Source organism: Xylocopa sonorina, chromosome 1 (assembly GCF_050948175.1).
Source record: "Xylocopa sonorina isolate GNS202 chromosome 1, iyXylSono1_principal, whole genome shotgun sequence".
In the NCBI taxonomy this organism is placed as follows: Eukaryota; Metazoa; Arthropoda; class Insecta; order Hymenoptera; family Apidae; genus Xylocopa; species Xylocopa sonorina.
In genome coordinates this window covers 17,618,007-17,637,487 of record NC_135193.1, presented here as the reverse complement: position 1 = coordinate 17,637,487, position 19,481 = coordinate 17,618,007, and the positions used below count along the sequence as shown (strand labels likewise).

Below are 19,481 nucleotides of genomic sequence, written 5' to 3'. Positions count from 1 at the left end.
TACGACGACGGTTCTCTGATCGATGTCCACCGTCCTCGAAGCTACCTCGAAGCCTCACCTACGTACTCTCTCTCTCTCTCTCCCTCTCTCTCATTCATCCCTCCCACCCCTTTACGCGAACTCTCACTCTTTCTCTCTCTCTAGGATCAATCGGTTTTTGTCCACGGACTCGATTTTCATTTATCTTTTCCTATCTGAAGGCTCGCACCGTCATCGTGACGGTTGCTTCACGTGGGTATCTTCTGACCCTTTTCCACGTTGACCTTTCCGCGTTTCCAAAAGTTTGGAGATTTTTCAGAAAATTTATTTAACAGCAAGATCATTTGGAAACAGATCGGGGAACGACGCGAGAAAATTGGAAACGGGTGCTGGGGGATGTAAAACACGGTAGCGATTTTTATAACCCTCTCCCGTTTCATTCTGTGAATCGTTGACCGTAATAATAGAAATCGAAGGTGGAGCAGGTAAAGCCGGGCTGCGCTCGGAATTCGGCAATAGGTAATCATGTCGATCGTTACAGTGATTTATTGTGTTGCAAGAATCCTTTTGTAGGAGCCGCGGTTAATCCTTCCCTATATACGCCGAGGTGACCATTCAATTACCCCGCCAGACCGGAATTATTCCGGATCCCTGTCAACCTGGCGGAATCCCTGGGCGTTCCTAAAAGGATTCTTGGTCGACTTCGTATAATTACTTGCGAATATTCAGGTCGATTGTCGTGCCATAAAATTTGGTGATTCCTGCTATTCTAAAAACCGAGAAGTGCTTCTTCGGGAGACTAGCGTGTTTCCGTGACCGTAATAAAACTCGCCGCGGCATTCGAAGTGTAAGGCGCAAGGGGCCCATTAGAATCGTTGATGGAAAATAAGGGTCAACGTTAGGGAACTTGTAGGTATCCCCGTCGCGTGTCTTGCTAATTACTCGTTAATCCTGCGCTCGAACGATCCTGGTCGTGAGGCCGTAAAGCTAGGATTACGGTCGCAATAAAAGGATTACGACAGTGTCCTTGATCCATAAGACGCGAATGGTAACTGGGGATGTCCCACCCGTACGCCTCGAAAATGTGACGCCTCTCTTCCTTAACGATATAATCCGATGGTTTTCGTACATGTCCAATTTCTGTCAACTGAATTACTTCTAGGATCATTAAATAATAATCAGCACGGGATACGATGTCGTTGCGGACTCTCGATATCGAGGTAGCAATATAAAATTTCAATTTTATATTGTAGATGTACAACGTTCAACCACGGTCGACCTGTGCCCCCCTCGAGTCTGGTTATTTAAACAATTATGCAGCAGTTAGAGTTCGAACTGTTGTACGAAACAATGACGGGAAAACGTCCAGAGGAACCGACGATCCTTCAGAGATAATTATTTTTCAACGAGCGTTAGAAAGTTGGTTATACACATATAATACCAGTTCGACCGGCTGGTCGAGATCGCGGTTTTTTCTCTTCCATCTTTTTTTTTTTTTTTTTTTTATTCGCAGGAAAATATTAGCGAACAACGTATTCTTTGATGAGGACAGGGTAAAGGGTAAAAAAAAAAAGAAGTGAAGCGAACGAAAAGAGAGGGACGGCAGGACGAAACGATGGAGAGGGGAAACAAATTTTTTTTCGCCGCGGCAACGACTCCGGGTGGTTCCCTATTTTATTTCCGCCATCGCAACTACTCGACGTACCACGAAATTATTAAAGTGGTGGACCGTTCAAGCATCGCACAAGTGGCGCGCACGAACGGGGCGAGTTTTTCAGCGTGCTCGACCAAAAAATTTCACCGCGTATTACCTTGCACGCCGCTCGCGCAGGCGCCATTTTCGCCCACGCCGCTTGACCCTGAATTATTCAAGAACTCGAAGACCCGACGAGGACTTCATAAAAATTGCAGCCACCGTGATTGCCGTGGGTTCCGCCGGGCCGAAAGACAGACAGAGACGAACGGGATGACGACGACGACGACGACGACGACGACGGCGACGACGAAGAGGAGGCAGCGAGCGCGCCTGAAGCGGAAGTAGAGGAGGGAACGGGCCGAGAGAAGACGGACTTTTTCAAATTTTCCCCTGGCCTCTGTGATGATCGACGCCATCTTCCTTCTTTCACCAACCGTTTCCTTTTTAACCCACCGCCGTTGGTGTGCGTGCGTGCGCGAAATAGGGCGATTAAGTATGTCGTACGAGGAGGGATGCCGGCGTGGAACGAGCTTTGTCTATAATTCAACGATAAACAGGGACCGGGCAAACACTCCAGAGGGGGTTGAAAAGCGTGTTTGTTTGCGAAACGCGAGCGACTGAAAGCCTGATAAACATGATATCGACGTATGGAACTGTAACGGTTCCTTCAGCGCCACGGCGTTTCCCCCGCGATGTCGGGAATATCGTTGACTCGGCGAGAGTTCGACGCGAAGAAGTACGACGAAAATTTTCGTCGATCGAAATCGCGGAGCGTAAAACTTCAGGGTCGAAGAAACGTACCGAGCGACGTACACGATCGATCAGTCGGAAACCCCTCGTGTCGCGAAACCCTTAAATCCACCCACGGGTCGGTCGGCGGTACGTAAAGGGTGTGTTTAGAATCCGACAGGGGGTTTTAGAGTGGCGATTCGTAACAGTCGTCGCCGTGTAGTCGACATAATGCGGAAATCGTGTCGCGTTTCCGGAAGTCGTCGATACGGGATAAATGTTCGTTTGACGACGCTCTATTTACTTCGCATTTCTTCTCGCAAAACTATCCTTGAAAGTTCTGGTTAAAATTTGTTAATTCGATTACTGGAATTGCGAATATTAAGAATTTAATTTGAATTTTATAAACACGATTATACACTTTTCCGTGAGGGTAGTATATAATATTTTCAGAGGTTAAAGTTTAACGGTGCCTAATCTTGCCCGCGTTGAAAAGGAGTGCAAGGGGGTGGTTGCCCTTACGGTGCTCCCCCGTGGGTAATAAAACGGCAATTTAATTCATACACTTGATAAAGCTGGCCGACTTTGGCGAAGCTGGCGAAAGTCAAACGAACGGAAGGGCTTATTTTGCAAATCATCGCCCCGCGATAATAAAGCTTACCGAGACGATACGAAGAGAGGACCGGAGAACAAAAATGGAACGAGCACCCTTTCTGCATAATTGTCACTATAAATCTTCCCCGCTTCTCTCGTCCCTCTTTAATTTATTTTTAAAGAATTCGAACGTCCACCTTCGTCAACGTCGATATTCCTTCGTTTGAAGTCGAGATTAATTATTTCGATAAACGTGCACACGTGTATGCCCATTTGATTATCTACGAGCGGAAGTGAACGTATAAGGGCAATTTCGGATGATTCTAGATGATCCTAATGTAGTAAATCAGTAAGCATGCGTCGCACATAAATTGAGAACCCATGGCAAGCCGGGTCCGGCTGGGCCGCTTCGCACAGGGGTTGAAACGAAGGTGAAGGGGGTTTTTCAGGGGTGCTCGCAGGGTGGTTAGTGGCATTCATCGCGATGCAGATGGCTTCCACCCCTCACGCCAGAACGACGAGGAGGGAAACAGGGGATGGATGCTGGATATATACGTATATACACGCACTTTTTTGTACCTTCTGTTTTCCTCTTTCTCCTTTCTTCCTCGTCATCTCCCCGTTTCTGCTCCTCGTCCCTTTACCCTGTTCGCTCTTCGAGCCCTGTTTCAATCTCTTTCACCCTCTTTCTGCAACCCTTCGCTCTCTTCTTCTTCCTTCTTCTTCTCTTCCGCTGGATCCGTTCCATCTTCCCCGTTTCGCTCACTCTCTCTCTCTTTCCTCGTCACACCTTGGTCCCCGTTACCGCAAAACATACGCACATATCGTTTGGCCAATCGAAATGATTTCTTCCTGTTCTCGGTGTTCGCAATCTCCGTGCGTGCACACCAGCGTAGGAGAATGTTACGTCCAGTGAGCGTAATGACGCGTGTGCAAGCCACAGGCGGATTAGTATCTCGTCTGCGAGGTGGCGAGAGAGAGAGAGAGAGAGAGAGAAAGGGATAACCGACGACGAAGAGAACGGTGGAACGTCGACGTCGGTGGTTCTTGCCAGGCGGTTTCCAGCGGTTGCAAACTAATGATCGCGCGTCATTTGCCGGATGAACGATCGATTTGCGCAAATTGCGTATTCTGGCTACGCGGCCGTAGAACCATAACTCGCGCTCATAAACGTCGTACTCTTCCAGCCGACATAATCATCATAATTAAGGGAAATATCGACGGCTCGGCTACCCGTTTCAGGCGTACCTGGCGCTGCCATCAATTTCATCATGAATCATTTCCGTTAATTCCTCTCGAGGTGTCTACGGTAGTTTCCACATCATTTTTTTCTTTTAATTAAAAGACGATCTATTTGTTTTTCCGGCTTTCCTAACGATCGTAAGAACCATGGAGGACAATTTCACGCAGGAAGGAAATTTTCTAGCCCATCAACAGGTAAACGTCGACCCCCTTCCTCCCATTCAGTTGTCTCTTCGAAAGTTCTACTTTCGTGCGACGTAAAGTCGAACAATAATCACGGTGTTCGCTTTACACGCACGATTTCTCGTAGGTCAAAACAGCGGCAGCCGAATGACGAGCAAACGAGACCGTCTCGGATTTAATCCTCGTTTACTTGCAAGGACTCGAGCCGGCCCTTCCATACCACCACCGCCTAGCATCGTCTAGATCGTCTTCTGGCTCGTGAGTGTATATTATATACATCCTCGCCCGGGTAGATAGAGCTCTCCCCCTGTATTTACCTGTCACCTCGATGACGATTCTGACGAGGGTATCTACCCTTCGCCGCGTACCCTTCGTCCTTGACGCGATCTTCGAGCCCTGCAAGTCGTACGTCAGGAGGTACGTCCTGGATCCGTACGGTCCACGTGAATCGTGCCAAACTCGTCCAAGGAGCGCCGCGCGTTACACATTATTGTGCTCGAGAGCAGCGATTTATTGTGTATTCGAAATTATGCAGTCGAGTGGCTGCCGTCAGCCAGAGTTAGAGACGGCTACTTTGCGCGTACACTTTTCCACCCTTGTGTACACACGCGAAACTACTCGAGGCTAGATTCGCGCGTACCTCGTGACCGCTTATTACCTGCGATCAAATTGGAACAGCGGATCTTTGTAATAGAGACTGGTGGAACTCGAAATATCGTTCGAGGGGAGCCAAATATTTCACGGGTCCAGTAAATTACTCGATTGCGGCGAAAATCGCCAGCGAGTAAAGCGATCGGTAGCCACGACGATGGAGAGGGGGGGAAAAAAAAAAGGAAGCAAATCCAGGCGTAATTATTTATCATCGATCTCGGTCGGCGCGCTCATTAGCGGGCTGCCGTGCACGCGGCTCCGCTAAATTATTTCCTCCCTCTCAGCCGCAGCTGGGTCCGCGGTCGTAGGTAGCACGGGGAGAATCGTCACATTTTTCACGAAGATTAATCGAGTCGACAAACGGGTTCGATCGTCGAATAATCAATCGAGGCGAGGCGAGAGAGGTGGCGCGCGAAATAAATCGGCCTGGAGCCTCTGGATTCCACCCGAGCCACGCGATTTGCATATCCACGGAACGTGTCGCGAGCGTATACCCAAGTAGACGACGATGACGACGACGACGACGACGCGTACCCCGTTAAATCCCCCCTCTTTTCTTCGTCTTCCTTCTTTCTTTACCACCCCGTTGCACGCCGCGCGATTGTCATGAAAATTCTCCGCTCGAAAAACGTGTCTGACGCGCCAATGACGTGCTCGAACGGGGGCACGGGCCTAGAAAATGGGTTAGGCGGAGGGCTCGACCAGACGCGAAATTGGCATAAATGAGATTGATACGACTTTAAGTTACTCGACTCGACGATACTGAAAAGGAAGGGAGTAATCGAAGGATCCTAGGCCCAGCTTTCTCTCTCTCCCTCTCTCACTCTCTCTTTCTCCATCGAGCCACTCGTCACGCCACTTTGCGCGTTCTGAAGAGACAGGAGCGTCGAGAAGAAGAGAGCCGAGGTACGCCCATGCCGTTGACCGACGCTATGCTCACCTTCCATTGTGACACACCGTGGAACGTGTTCCGCGGATAATGACGCTGGAACGAGAGCACGGTTACTCCTCGTGATCGAACATTTCAGCTGGGGATGGCTGCAAGTGCCACCCAGCGGGCGCTCCTAGTCGTTATTTACCCTTTCGCTGTGCTCGCATTTTTTAATCTACTTGTTTAGACGCGCGCCATCAGAATTCAACTCCGTCCAATCTATTTCCCAGTGGTATTCGAGAAAAAAAAGTTTCTCACTTTTTCTTCGAAATAAGAACGAAATAAATAACAGAATCGTTCGAAGACGTACGTAGGATACGCGAAGTGGATCGTCCGGCGATGACAATGGCCGCAAAAAGGGGTGGCGAATCTGGGAGAAGCGAGAGAACGTAGAACAAGTAATAAAATAATTTTAACGAGCCGCTTGAATTATGCCCGCGGTACAAATAATAATATCTAGTCGGCACGCATCCCTGCAATAAATATCGAGCCAGCGAGGGGCGAGAAGGACGGCCGCCCTCTTCGCCCTTCGCGGCCGGTTTCCATCCACCGTTCACGGTACCCTCGTCTTCACGGTCTACCTCGAAGGCTCACCTCAACTATGTGGAGCAAAGCTATATGGGGCCCGGTTGTGCCGAGGGGGAGCTTTGCGAAAAATGGGGCCTGACCCCCGCCAGTGGCTCTCAACTTCCTGCTGGTATCCAGCGACGGGAACGTGGGAATCGCGTTTCGAAGCGTGCCGTTACAGGAAATCGCTTCCGCTCGATCAGATCTGCCAGTTCCGTGCTTCCTTGGTGTCCTCTCGTTGTTACCAGAAGGCAAGCGGCACGAGGAATCCGCACGAAACGAAAACGTGCGAGTGTTCTCATCGCGAGCAACCCGTAGCGCGGTTTCCATTGCACTTAAGAGCATCTGTTGGGCAACATTCGGGGCGCGGAACGAATTATTCGATATCGCGTGCGCCGGGTGAGCGCAGGACCGTGTCACCCGGGTGTCAAACGGTGACAGGTCACGGATTAAGTGTAACATCGAGCACCGTGATTTCCCTGCTCGTACTCGCCGCGCATTTCGTAACGGAGGATCGGCCTGTGTCGAATCCGAGTCCGCGATACCGTCCTCGGATCGGGTGACGTGGATTAATTCGGGACAAAGCACCACCCAGTGCATTGTCCCGGCTCTGTTTTGCTACAGTTCGCATTTAGAACGCTCTACACTCGATTCGGCTACGAAGTAAAACGGCCTCAAAATATCCCCCTGCCCGTCCGACCGCGCCGCCATTCATTAAACGTCGAACCATCGAAAACCTGGCTGCAATTAATGTAATTACACCGTCTACCCCCGTGAGCAGCCGCGAGAGCTGTAGAATTCTCTGGCTGATAATTAAATTGCCCGACGTAACGTCGGATCGAAGCGATCGACGACTTTGTAACAGCGTCCGGGCGTTTTCGACCGGGAAAACTGTAAAGATACAAACGACGAGGGGAAGAAAAAATGAAGAAGACGAGGAGGAAAAGGAGGATTAAAAGTCGAGGGGGGAAAAGGAACGCGCGACGCATGTCCGGGGAGATTACGTCGTCAGAGTGGCGCGTATACGCGCGACCCGTGTAAGCATCGTCCGATGACAGCGCAATGAGATTCTGATTTGCGCGGACGCGCATAATCGCCGTGGAACGGTCCGCTTGCGAGCGCTCGCGCGACCAGTTGCACGCGGGTCGTTTAGCAATCAGGGAGGATGATGCAGCCAGAACCGGAGGCGAGCCAATCGGATTCCCGCGCAATTTATTTGTACACCTGTGCACGCGAGAGAGAAAGAGAGGGAGAGAGAGTCGTCTTTTAGTCCCGCGGGACCGATCCGGGGATCCCCGTGCGCGCCCAACGGGCCACCGTCTTCCTCCTCCCGTGAGAGTTTGCGCGCGGCGAGCCGTCGTCGTGAGAAATCGTCGACGATTATAATTAGCGGCCGTCCCGGATAATCGCGCTAATTGGCCGCGCGCGTGCGTCGAAAAATGCGATTTCAGATTCCGCCTCGTCGACGCGTTATACGAGCCGTTCTCAGGCCAATCCTCCAATTTGTTTTATTCATTCCAGCGAGCCACGCTCTTCTCGCGAAACCCTCCCGACTGTTTACGTTCTTGCACCTACGAGTTGGTTTTCTATCGGTACACATGGAATTTCGCGAACAGAACAGCCTGTCCTGGACGGACGCGCGAGCAGCCGTTTTTTTTTTTTTTTCTTCGCGCCGATAATTACCGATAATTGCGTCTAATCGGCGACAATTAGACACGCGTACCGAGAGATAATGCCCGGCATGAGCCAGACCAAGAATGAGCGGACCGTCGCGCATTCTTCGTTCGTCATTCCGGTTGGCACAAATCATTAAGTGGTATTCGCCGGTTTCTGTCCGTAACGCGATCTGTTTCTAAAGCTTGTTTACGCGTTGCCCGCTCGGAAGACCGGCCTAATTATCCTGTTGGCCGATGTTTCGTTCCCGAAGCCGGGAATTAGGGTCGGATTAACAGGAACGGCAAACGCGATTGCGCACCGCCTGCAGGGAAATCCACCCCTTAGGATTCTCGAGCACTGTTCATTTACGAGGCGAACTTTTATGGCCGTCGGAATTTTATAACACGGACGTGGATCTGTACGAGGTTCGTTTTCGGTACCGCGTGCACCGGTGGAAAAGGCGGCAGGTCAGCGCGACCTGAATTTACCGGGTTAAGCTGGAAAAAGGGCAACCCTTCCGCCTACTCGCGGCCCGTTTACTCCTGATTACTCGGTATTCCCCGCACACCTGTCAAGTGCACGTGTCCCGCTCGCTCGACGACGGGAAAAGCAATCGTAAACGCTCGCAGGGGGTGGATCCGGGAATCCGTACGTTTATTGGGGTTTGCGGTTAATATTCGTGCAAGGGTACGCGTCGTAAAACTTAATGCTCGTTTAGGATATTGCACTGGAATTTTCTGGACGCCTTTCCAGCGAGTTCCGCGATACACACGCCGAGAAAGAACGGACGGGTCGGTATTTCCACCCCGTTATAGCTGACTGATCGTGGTCGGCGCGGCGAGATTATTTGGATCCCGAAGAATGGCAACAATCGAGCTTTGTAATCGGTCCTCGAAACGATAAAGACTTTGTTGGCCACCCTTCCAGCACCGCCACCACCCCCTTGATTTCCACCCCATTTCTCTCTCCCTTTCTCTACCCGTCGACACACAGTCGGCCTTTCTCTTATTATTCCGGTTCTAAGAGGAGGCACCAATGGTATCACCTGTTGGCAATTGCACGCCCACGAATTCCTTCGCCCGTTGTTTTACTTTTTATTTCTCCCCTCGCACCGCGGCTCGCCCCTCCGCTTCGCCCACCTATCCTCCTTTCCGCGTTGCTTCTTCCACCCTCTTCCACCCCCTGTGCCTATCCTCGCGCAGCCTGAGCCAAGGCTTTTTTCTCGAAACGATAGAAGTTCGACCGTGGTCGACGGAGAGGTCGACCGCCTTCGCATAAACGCGGTTAATGGGATGAAGATAATGGTGAACGACAATGGCGTACACAACGCCATTGTGCCGTAGCTCACCTCGCGGTTTCTCTTTCGATACGCGAAAATGGTTTCTCCCGCCACGAAACTCTCTCGACTTTCGTTTCACGCTTATCCTTGATTTCCTTTTTCGCGATTCTTCCGCAATTTGTTCGAAACAGTATCGAAATATTCTTACGCGCTAAGCGAGAAACGTACGATCGAGCGAGAAACGCGAGAAGCACCGAGCGCGCAAGGTGCGCGTTTCAATCGAATCCGCTGGCCGGTGTTTCATTCGAACCGGGCTACCTGCAAATCCAATTATACACGTGTAATAACGGCACAGCGACGCTCTCGTGCGAACCTAACTATTAAAACAGAGACAGAGCTGTGAGACGATGAAAGAAAAAGTGTGCAGCGGCGTAGAGAGAGAGAGAGAGGGAAATCGGTGGAAAGAAGCATTCAAGTTGCGCGTATCCGATACGTACGTACGCGCAGGTACGTATCCGCTTAAACGAAAGCTCGACAGCCACAAAAGCAGCGTGCCATCGAGTATCACAAACATTGATTTGAATCACAAAGACCGCCCGCGGTACGCCATTGTCGGGGCCCGACTTATTGTACAGTTTCCACTGTCTAGCCGCTACGATCCTCTTCCACTGTCTTCTCCTAGCGCACGCTCCCTCTTCCTTCCTTTCTCTTTCTCCCTAGCTAGAGCTGGGTAACGACCTATCAATCCACTTATTCCGCGGCCGTTTATGTGCCACTTGTGGCGCGTCCGCGGACCGCGAAAATGGAACCGCGAACGCAACAGGGCTCGCACGGGGCCAGAGGGGTGACGAAACGTCGTCGAAGTCGGGGTTTAATCAGCGAGCGCCGACGCGATCATCGGGGGCGACGGTACTTCGCGCGTCACCCGACGCCATTGTCCCCGCGATCGACGTGACGCGATAATTTTCGGGAAATTTGCGCAGAGACGCGCGGACGCCGCGTCCATTGCCGCCGATCGGCGATTGTCTTCCCGTGAAATGAGACTGTCAGCCCCGGCGCTCCGCAGCCGCGCGCGAAATGAGAATTTCGGTGGCGTCGCGCGCGCCGGTTTTTCCTTCGTCCTTGATGGAGGCGCGCGACGAAATTGGCGATCATTGTCGCGCGTTAACGAGTCGAGGAATTTTAAGACAAACAACGAGCTTGCCTGTCGAATGTGCGCGTCTGAAATTCATCAGCTGCCTGTTTGTGGCTCGTTCGTGGCATAATAGGTAGTAGCTAGTGTTATTCGAAACCCTGTTCGAATTGGAACAGCGGGAAACAAGGTATAAACCGCGCTAGATTTCACGCTGTTAGGACGAACACGGTTCCCAGTGTCGCAAAGCACCATAGAGGCGTCGAAACCGAGAGATGGTCATCTGTGACCTGCGGAGGCGACGAAACGGCTGTTTTCGCGGCTGAAACGAGCGGAAAGGCCAGCTCGTTGGCCGCGCTAATTAGTCGTAGCTGGGAACCTAACAGGTTCTGCGCGCAGGTATTCGGCGCGGTTTTATTATTTCTCCTCGGGTGGTTACCGGTGCAGGTACCGCGAGTAGGTACGGCTGGATGGCGATCGATCGGCAAACAAAAGGGCACCGTTTACGGTCAACTGCTGACCCGTACCCCGAAGCGGGGCGGCGCGGCTCGGCGCGGCGTCGCAACGCCGGTCACCGACAATTAGCAATAAATTCCCGTAGGTTCGTTAAAGCAGGTGTCAATGCTCTTCGAGGCTGGTCGTAGCCGCGCGAGTCACGGCGTGCCGTTGGTGGCGGCCGCGGTCTCCTCGCTCGCCTCGTTCGCGCGGTTTTCATTACGGCGACTGTCGCCTAACGTCACAATGCTCCTCTGATTACCCTTTCCCGTTTTGATTTATCGCCCGTTCCGCCAGGCACGGTGCATCTCCGCGTGATCGCCGTGGGACCTGGTCGTCCGCGGGATCCAACCGTGGCGAAAGCAGCGCCCGCGAGATAACGACCGCACCGCGCGTCACCGATTAGAAAGATCGATTGATCGGCCGGATTGAGTCATCCGTGGGGACCTTGCACTTCGTTTATCGCGGACGATAATCTTATCGGGACGGCCTTGCCGGCTTATCGAGTGCCAGCCGTCGTCCTCTTGGCCGTGCATAATTGCAGTAGCTACTGAAATCGACTTCTTTCCCCGTCGTTGTTGAGTAATATCGCGAAGAGGTGTACACGTTATTGTGAAACCCCTGACGAACCGCGGTGCATTATCTGCGATTGCAAACACAGAGGAAACCTTCCATTTTCGAACGATTACGTCGTAGAACGCTTACCCTTCGAACGAAACGTAACGGGAAAACGGTGGTTGGAAAGCGAAGGAGAGAAAGAAAGACGAGTAAAGAGAGAGAGAGAGAGAGAGACGAGCAAAAGTATACGTCTACAAGTATCCGTCGAAATTGAACGACGCTGAACGGTTCGAATGGGGACGGCTCTCCATCCGGCCGCCGCCGTTAGTTTCATTGTAGCTGACGCACGAGGCACGCCGGGGTTGCGCTACGATTATCTATGACGCATTCTTCCATTATGCGTTTCGTTCTTTCTCCGACTTGCCCCCGCGCCGATTCGAGCCGTCTCTGTCTAGCTGACGGTGCCGCGGCAACAGGTCCTACGCAGGAGCCGCGCTTAAACGGAGTCGCATCGGCCGATGGAGGTTCTTTCAGGAATGGCTCGTGAGCCTCTTTGTGGATTTCACGAACGGCAGTCGGAGAGGAGAGGACGAAGGAACACGGGAGGCTGAATGGAAAGGAAAAAAGGCGCGCGAGTAGAACAGAGAGAGAGAAAGGGGAACGAGAGGAGACAAGGAGAAAATGGGTCAAGTCGACCGGATATAATGGGAGATTTGAATACGAGGAACGAACGACAGGAGGTAGTACCTCCGCACTCGGTAAATTAACTCGCCGAATTTTGCTTTCGACGAGATTGTTGCTTCGCCTAAGAGACAATCGTAGATCTCTCTATCAGGAGCGTTTAGATAATAGAAATAAATATAGGAGACTCATTTTTCCAAGCAACGGTTGCGTTCGTCGGTCGAAATTGGAGAAACGCAACGGGAGGTTGATGCCTCATCGTGCAATACCGATTACGTCGAAGCAAAAATGACTTTCAACAAAGCCCCGTGTCTTTGCCCGGGAAAAATTCGCGGGCAGAAAGAAAGCGCGCGATACGAGCCGAAGAGGCGATAAGATACGAACGCTTACGCAGTTACAATGCACCTGTACGATGCGCTTCGTAGCGCTCGCATCGAGTGGCGTACCATTGTCTGGTTGAGAAACGTCGCTGAGTCGTCGGATGCTAAACGTTCGCGACGTTGTTTACCCGTTCGCTACGTCCTATTTAAACACCCTTGACTCATGTGGATAAATATACCGGCGGCCCGGGAACGGGAGCACGGGCGCACCGTGCTCGCGAGAGATCTCGAGCCCCCGCGCCTCAACCCCCGTGGGACCGTCGATAGACCAGGAAATCCGAAAGTTCGACACGTTGGTCCGCGATATTCGAAGGTCACTGGAGGAATCGCGCGACACGGTTAGCGCGCGCGGAGGCAGGCGCGGCGCTCGGTCGCGCCGGCATCGGAGGAACGCCGGAGGGGGTGGAAAAAAGGAGAGACACGCGGTGTTCTCGCGCGTGGAGCGTAGGAAAACGAACGGGAGTACGAAGGGAGGAAGGAAATTCGCGGAAGAGCGAGCGTTCGGCGTTGGCGAGGTTTCCCCTCATATGTGTGTGTGTGCGCGCGCGCTTGGAGAGGCGGTTTGAGGGGCGAGGGGGTGGGGTGGCGATGTGGAAAGGGGTGAGAGTGTCGGGTGGAAGAACGCGTGGACGAAACACTGGCGACCCGAGAAGAGGAGGTCAGAGGGAGAGAGAGAGAGAGAGAGAAGGCCTGGACGAGCGAAACGGGCGAGAAAAAGGCGTCGGTGGAAGCGAGAGCCGACGAAGGGGGCGAGCGAACGAGGGAGAGAGGGGTGGAAAGCGTCGCCGCGAGAGGTCGTCGGGGTTGTTGGTATGACGTCACGGCGTAATGGCGCCGCCTTCGGCGTCGGAGGGAGCCGCGCGATTGGTCGAGAGAAATGATGGCAGGCTTGTGTGCCAATCGATTGCCGTTGGTAGGCTCGGGTCTGGTCCGACGACGGTCCGTTGGGTATGGTTGCTGGTAGCAAGGCAGGTAGGGTAGCGTGGAGGAGGGGCGGCGAACGCGGTGAGCGAGCGAAACAGAGAGAGGGGGACAGCCGCCTCGGCAGGAAGTGAGCCCCGAGAGTGGGACCCCAAGGCGAAATCCACAAATGCTCAGACGGTTCCGTTCTTTCGTGGAGAGTGGAGGTCGCTGCTACTTGTTCTTATTCTTGTTCTTCTTCTCCTTCTTCTTCCTCCTCTTCTTATTCTCCACGTTCGCCACCGACGCTTGTCGCATCCAGACGCGGCAGTACGGGAGGAGCGCGACGTCGGATGAAAGAAGTCGTGCGCGTGTCCGTGCGCAACAGTATACAGAGGAGAGCCACGCGTGCACCATCAGGTGGGACGAGGAGTCGCATCGCCGGACGTTCGTCGTCGTCATCGTCGTGGCCGTTGTTACCCGAGCGGAGCTAGTGACAGTGGATGATCGTCATTGACACGAGCAGTGAAAAACGGTTGTTGTAGCGGCACGGTTCTCCGAGCGTCGAGATCGTCGTTTCGGTGTAGTAGACCGTCGTGTCGGGAAAGTGATCGAACGATTTCCCGAAAGTTTATTTATCGGTGCTACGAGGCAGAGTCGACGTAGAGGAGAGAAGAAAAAAAAAAAGGCGAATCGCGAGGACCAGCGGTATCGTTGCATCGTCGCGATCCGATTCGTCGAGCGTATCGCGAGCCTGCAGCCAGTCACGAGCGAGCTGTCGAGCTCGACAGAGAAACGGTGCGAGAGGGACGGAGAGGACGCGCACACACCAGCGTGTTAGGGGAAGAAAGTGACAGTGCGTCAGTTCTCGGTCGGACTCTGGCTTGGATCGTAGACACGACGTTGCGCGTCGAGCTAGAGCTCGCTACGACAGAACAGAGTCGAGGAGTGCGACGAGCACTACACCAGAGAGAGAGAGAAAGAAAGAGGAAAGGAGAGAGAGGGGTATCGTGTTGATATGAAGAGCATCGAGTGTTGTACGGTGATCAGCAGCAGACGGGGAACACGGTGACTTTTCGTGATTACCAAACATATTTACACGCTGTCGTCGGTGCTCCCGGCACGGAGAGGCTGATTCTCGGCGGCAGTCCCGTAGGAATGCTCGATCGTGAACTCGACGAGGGAACGAAGGTGCGCGGTGATCGTGTGCTCGACTGACTGACGCTTTTGGCACAGACGATTCGCAGTGAGGAGGAGAAACGTGGCGGTAAAGAAACCGAGGATTATTGGTACACGCGTATACACGTATACTCGGTGACTCTTTCCGATGTTTACCAGAAAAAACGGACGGAGCGAAATATTCGGAGCGAGATAAACTGTAAACACAGATAATAGTGACTGATCGGGAAAGAAAGTGAGCCAGTGCCGGTGGTTGTGTCGCCGCGCGTAATTCCAACAAGTGGTGCGGTTGAACGGCGTACGAAAGGGAACGAAGGAAAGGAAGAGGATCCGACTCCGTATGACCGAGGGAGGATCGCGGGAATCGTTTTCCATGTCACACTGTCGAAGGCGAACGCGGAGCAGACACGTCGCGGCGTAGTGTGTTCCACCGGTTCGCAGGGGACGCGGTGCGGCACACCGGTTACGTCGTTGCACGAGATCTCGACATTCGACACAGGATAATAACGGTTCGAGAGGCGTGCGTGCGTGCTCATCTCGACGTTTCGTCGAATTTCTTGACGTCGAGAGGTACCAGGAAAGGGCGGCAAACTGTACGGGCACAGGGAGGAAGACATGCTCACGATGGAGACGGACCTGAAGGGCGGCAGCCTGCACGGTCAGATGCCACCGCACCCACATCAGGGTGTATCGCCGATGGGCCACCATACGGGGGTGTCGCCGTATGGTAGCCTCGGCTCGATAGTGCACAGTCCAGCGTTGTCCGGAAGCCCTCCGAGCACCGGAGGCCTGGGCCTCGGTCTTCAGCACCACCATCAGACCCAGCAGCATCACTACGCCTCGATGCAGGCGGCGCAACAGCAGCAGCAACAACAACAACAGCAGCAGCAGCAGCAGAGCATGCACTCGCTGGCGCAACAGGGCGCGGGTCAGCAACAGCAACAGCACCATCCGCACCAGCAGCAGCAACAGCAGCCGCAGCAGCAGCAGCACCATCAGCCGCCGAACAACAACAACAACACCAGCAAAAACAACAACATCGACCGCGTGAAGAGGCCGATGAACGCGTTCATGGTGTGGTCCCGCGGGCAGCGGCGCAAGATGGCGCAGGAGAACCCGAAGATGCACAACTCGGAGATCTCGAAACGGCTGGGCGCCGAGTGGAAGCTGCTCAGCGAGACGGAGAAACGGCCGTTCATCGACGAGGCGAAACGATTGCGCGCCGTGCACATGAAGGAGCACCCCGACTACAAATACAGGCCGCGACGCAAGACCAAAACGTTGCTGAAGAAGGACAAATTCCCCCTTGGCGGCGGCGTGGCCGGCGTCGGCGGTATGCTGGGCGTCGATCAACGGCAAGTGGGCGCTACCGGTGGTCCTCAGCAGGCGCAATTGTCGCGGGACGTTTACCAAATGCCGAACGGTTACATGCCAAATGGGTACATGATGCACGATCCGACGGCCGCGTATCAGCAACACGTCGCGTACGGCGGTCACATGGGCGGCGCAGCGGCCGCGGCAGCAGCCACGGCGGCCGCTTATCCGAGGTACGACATGGGCCATCACATGGGCGGCGGCAGTCCGAGCCCGATAAACAGCTACATGAACGGTTACGGGGGTTACGGCAGCACCACCGTGCCCGGTGGCTCGCCGTCGCCTTATCATCAAGCGCAGCCCGGGTCGCAGATGTCCAGCCACAGTCCGAGCGGTAGCAGCATAAAATCGGAGCCGACGAGTCCAGCGAGCGGCGGTATCCACACGCCAACGCCAACGGGAGCCTCGTCGACGGCCGGGGCCGGTGGCCAGGTCGTCAAACGGGAATACATGGGCCAGCAACAGACGCAGCAGACGCAGGGTGACCTCAGACAGATGATCTCGATGTATCTGCCACAGGGCGTCGAGCAGGGAGTCGTGCAACACAGCGCCGGTGTCTACTCGCCTGGACCGTCGCCGGACCCTCTCGCGCAGCATCACTCTTCCATTCCGCCTCTCACTCACATGTAAGCAGACTATTTTTCTTATTACTAACTATCGTTATTATCGCTATTACACACCTCTGCCTGCTTACGGGCGTAGATTCGACACCCACTCCGATCGACGCCACGTTCCGCGTGCGAATTTCTCGATCGTTCGACCACGCGACGAAGGGTGGTTCGACGTTTCTGAAATTTGTCGCGGAGCTGGTATCGATTTCCTTGGACTCTCTCCCCTTACCTTCGAGGGCTGGATAAACCTTGATTGCGTCCGGGATTCGTCTCAGAGGCATCCGTCCTCGATTCGTGCGATTCTAGTTCCGTACGATCGTGGTACCTTTTTTTTTTTTTTCTTTCTTCTTTTGCCCGTTGTCAATTAAATCGCGCAACCGGTTTATCCTTCTCGTGGGTATTGTAGCTTAATTACACGCTCGACTTACTACTTTTCCCTCGACAAAGTATACGAGCAGAGAAAACGTTCTGTCACGATACAGATTTAATTACGGAAAGATTAACTCGAGCGTGAAAAGGCTGCCGTCGTGCGACTCGGAGCGGAGATCTCCGCTCCGAATCGCCCGCCGCGCTACCACCACCACCCCTCGGAGGCAACTCGCCACGCTTTGTGTTCGCAAATCTTGCGCGCCCCGCGTATCGCGTGCTAACACCGTCGCGACGACATTTCCACTTCTGGACCCTAATGATCAATCCTGAGTACGTGACAATCGTATATACCACCGACACCCGACACCCTGGCCCCCGAGCTAGTAGATTCGAGCTAGTGGCGAGCGTAACTGCGAGCAGATTGTTGCGCAACGAGACGTATCGCGAGCCACCCTCGATCGACCGCTCGATCGAGGGCGAAACGCGCCTTCCAGTTACGTGGCAAGCTTGCCCCATCTGCAATCTGATATATCGATGATTAGCATTCCCTCTTCTTATTGAGACGACGATCTCGATCGTGAATCGTACATTTTCGTAACGAGACGGATAAAGGGCGTCGCCGTCCTTTTTTCCGTCCGCTCCTCTGTTCCTCTTGAATCGGTTGGAAGAGCGATTGCGTTCGATTCGAAGATCGACCGGCTAGATAAAGCGTCTGGAGACATCAGGTACGCGTTTACGAATTAATCTCGCGGGTCGTACGGTCGATCGTGCCGCGGGCGCGAAACTAACGATATTTAGGAAGATTTACGAGGAAAGTCTTGAGACGACGGTCGACCGACGCGGTAGGTAAACAGAGAAACTCGTTCGACGTGGTAAGAGCACGATGCAAAGCGACTGTTCAGCTTTGTTTGCTCCTCGTGCTCTGTCTCTCTCTCTCTCTCTCTCTCTCTCTCTCTCCCTCTCTTTCTCTCTTCTCCTTGTATAACGTATCCTTTTTTCTCAGACGTGAATGGTTCGAATGTTCCCTCGTCGACCTTCTCTTCTTTTCCCCTCCGTTTCATTTTTCGCCGCGTCTCTCTTCGTTTCCTCCGTTTATTCATTCAGTTATTTATTTATTTATTCGCTCGAGTCTTCGCTTCGATCCGCGGCCGCGATTATCTTGCTCTAGGGTCCAGAACGTAGGGAATTTCGAGCGGTTTGAACTCACGATTTATCTCTCCGGTAGCCCCCCCGATAACATAAGCGTCGAGTTTGAACGTGTATCGAGTCCGTGGGTTGAGTCAAGAGAACCTCGTCGGCCGCCGTTTCCATCGCGTTCTCGCGTTCGATCATCGACATCCGACACGTCGTTGCATCGCTCCTCACACGGGCCTCCCCTCGTCGCGTTCGCCTCTACTCGTTTCCGTTTCTTCGAGGAACAACCGATCGTCGACCGAGGAATCGCATCTTCGTCGAGTGTATCGATTCGTCCGATCGTCTCGGAGGAACGAGCGAAATTTTCGGCTACTCGCGAGGGTTTCTTCTGACTCATCCTATATCCGAATAAAATCAAATCCAAAAAAAAAAAGAAAAACCAAAAATTGCAATACAGCCCTGATACCTAACGCAACAAAATAACCTCGTAGGATAGCTTAAAGTGACAAGCTTGGACGGACGGCTGTACGTATTGGAACTGCCCTTGCAAAAAAGTGACGGAGAACGAGCGAGAAAAAAGAGCGATAATTAAACGAGAAAGAGAAAAAGGAGGAGAAAAAAGGAACGAGTGCGAAAGTGGGCGAGACTGTCGCTCGTGGAGAAACTCGGAGAGACCGTGGGGGCCGAGGCGGGATCGCAAAAAGGTTTCTCGCAACCTCGGGTGAAAATTTCACAGATGGAAGAGTGGTGAAAGAAAATAAACTTAATCGGGTGAGAGAGAGAGAGAGAGAGAGGGAAATGATTTCTTCTTTGGCGGCAGCCGTGAACTAAATGTCAAGAAGCTCGTCGCCATTTTGCGTGTGTAACGCAGCAAGGATCCAACACGGACCGGAAACGTTGTACCGAAAGAAGATGCGAGAACGGAACGGAGAACGTGAATTGATCGCGAGTCGCGTGGAAGAGAACCGCCGTTGAAAGTCGCGCTAGAACTGCTGTCGGACCTGTGCGTAACGACTTCCGGTTGTGGCCCCCCAAGCTTGCGACGAATCTGCGCTTCTGCGGCCCCCCACGTTCATCTTCGAGTCTCGTTACGTTGGAGGGCGTTCCTTCTTTCCGTCGACGTGCCGCCGCGAACGAACGATGCTCGATCGCAGAACACTA

At 53.2% G+C, this 19,481-nt stretch overlaps 1 protein-coding gene across 5 annotated transcripts in view; it reads left to right on the top strand.

Moving 5' to 3' along the window:
• The first annotated feature begins 14,922 nt into the window (after window positions 1-14,922).
• Window positions 14,923-19,481, top strand: part of Soxn (SRY-box transcription factor soxNeuro) — an 86,143-nt gene continuing 81,584 nt past the window's right edge. For 4 of the 5 annotated variants that reach the window (XR_013103046.1, XR_013103047.1, XR_013103045.1 and 1 more), the window contains exon 1: window positions 14,923-16,832. Coding sequence is in view for 2 of the 5 variants with exons in the window: in XM_076909360.1 (XP_076765475.1) it covers window positions 15,448-16,832 (1,385 nt within the window). In the remaining 3 variants the exon portion in view is untranslated. Of the gene's footprint in view, window positions 16,833-18,811; window positions 19,233-19,481 lie in introns of those variants that run through there. The other variant, XM_076909361.1, reaches the window with a different exon arrangement.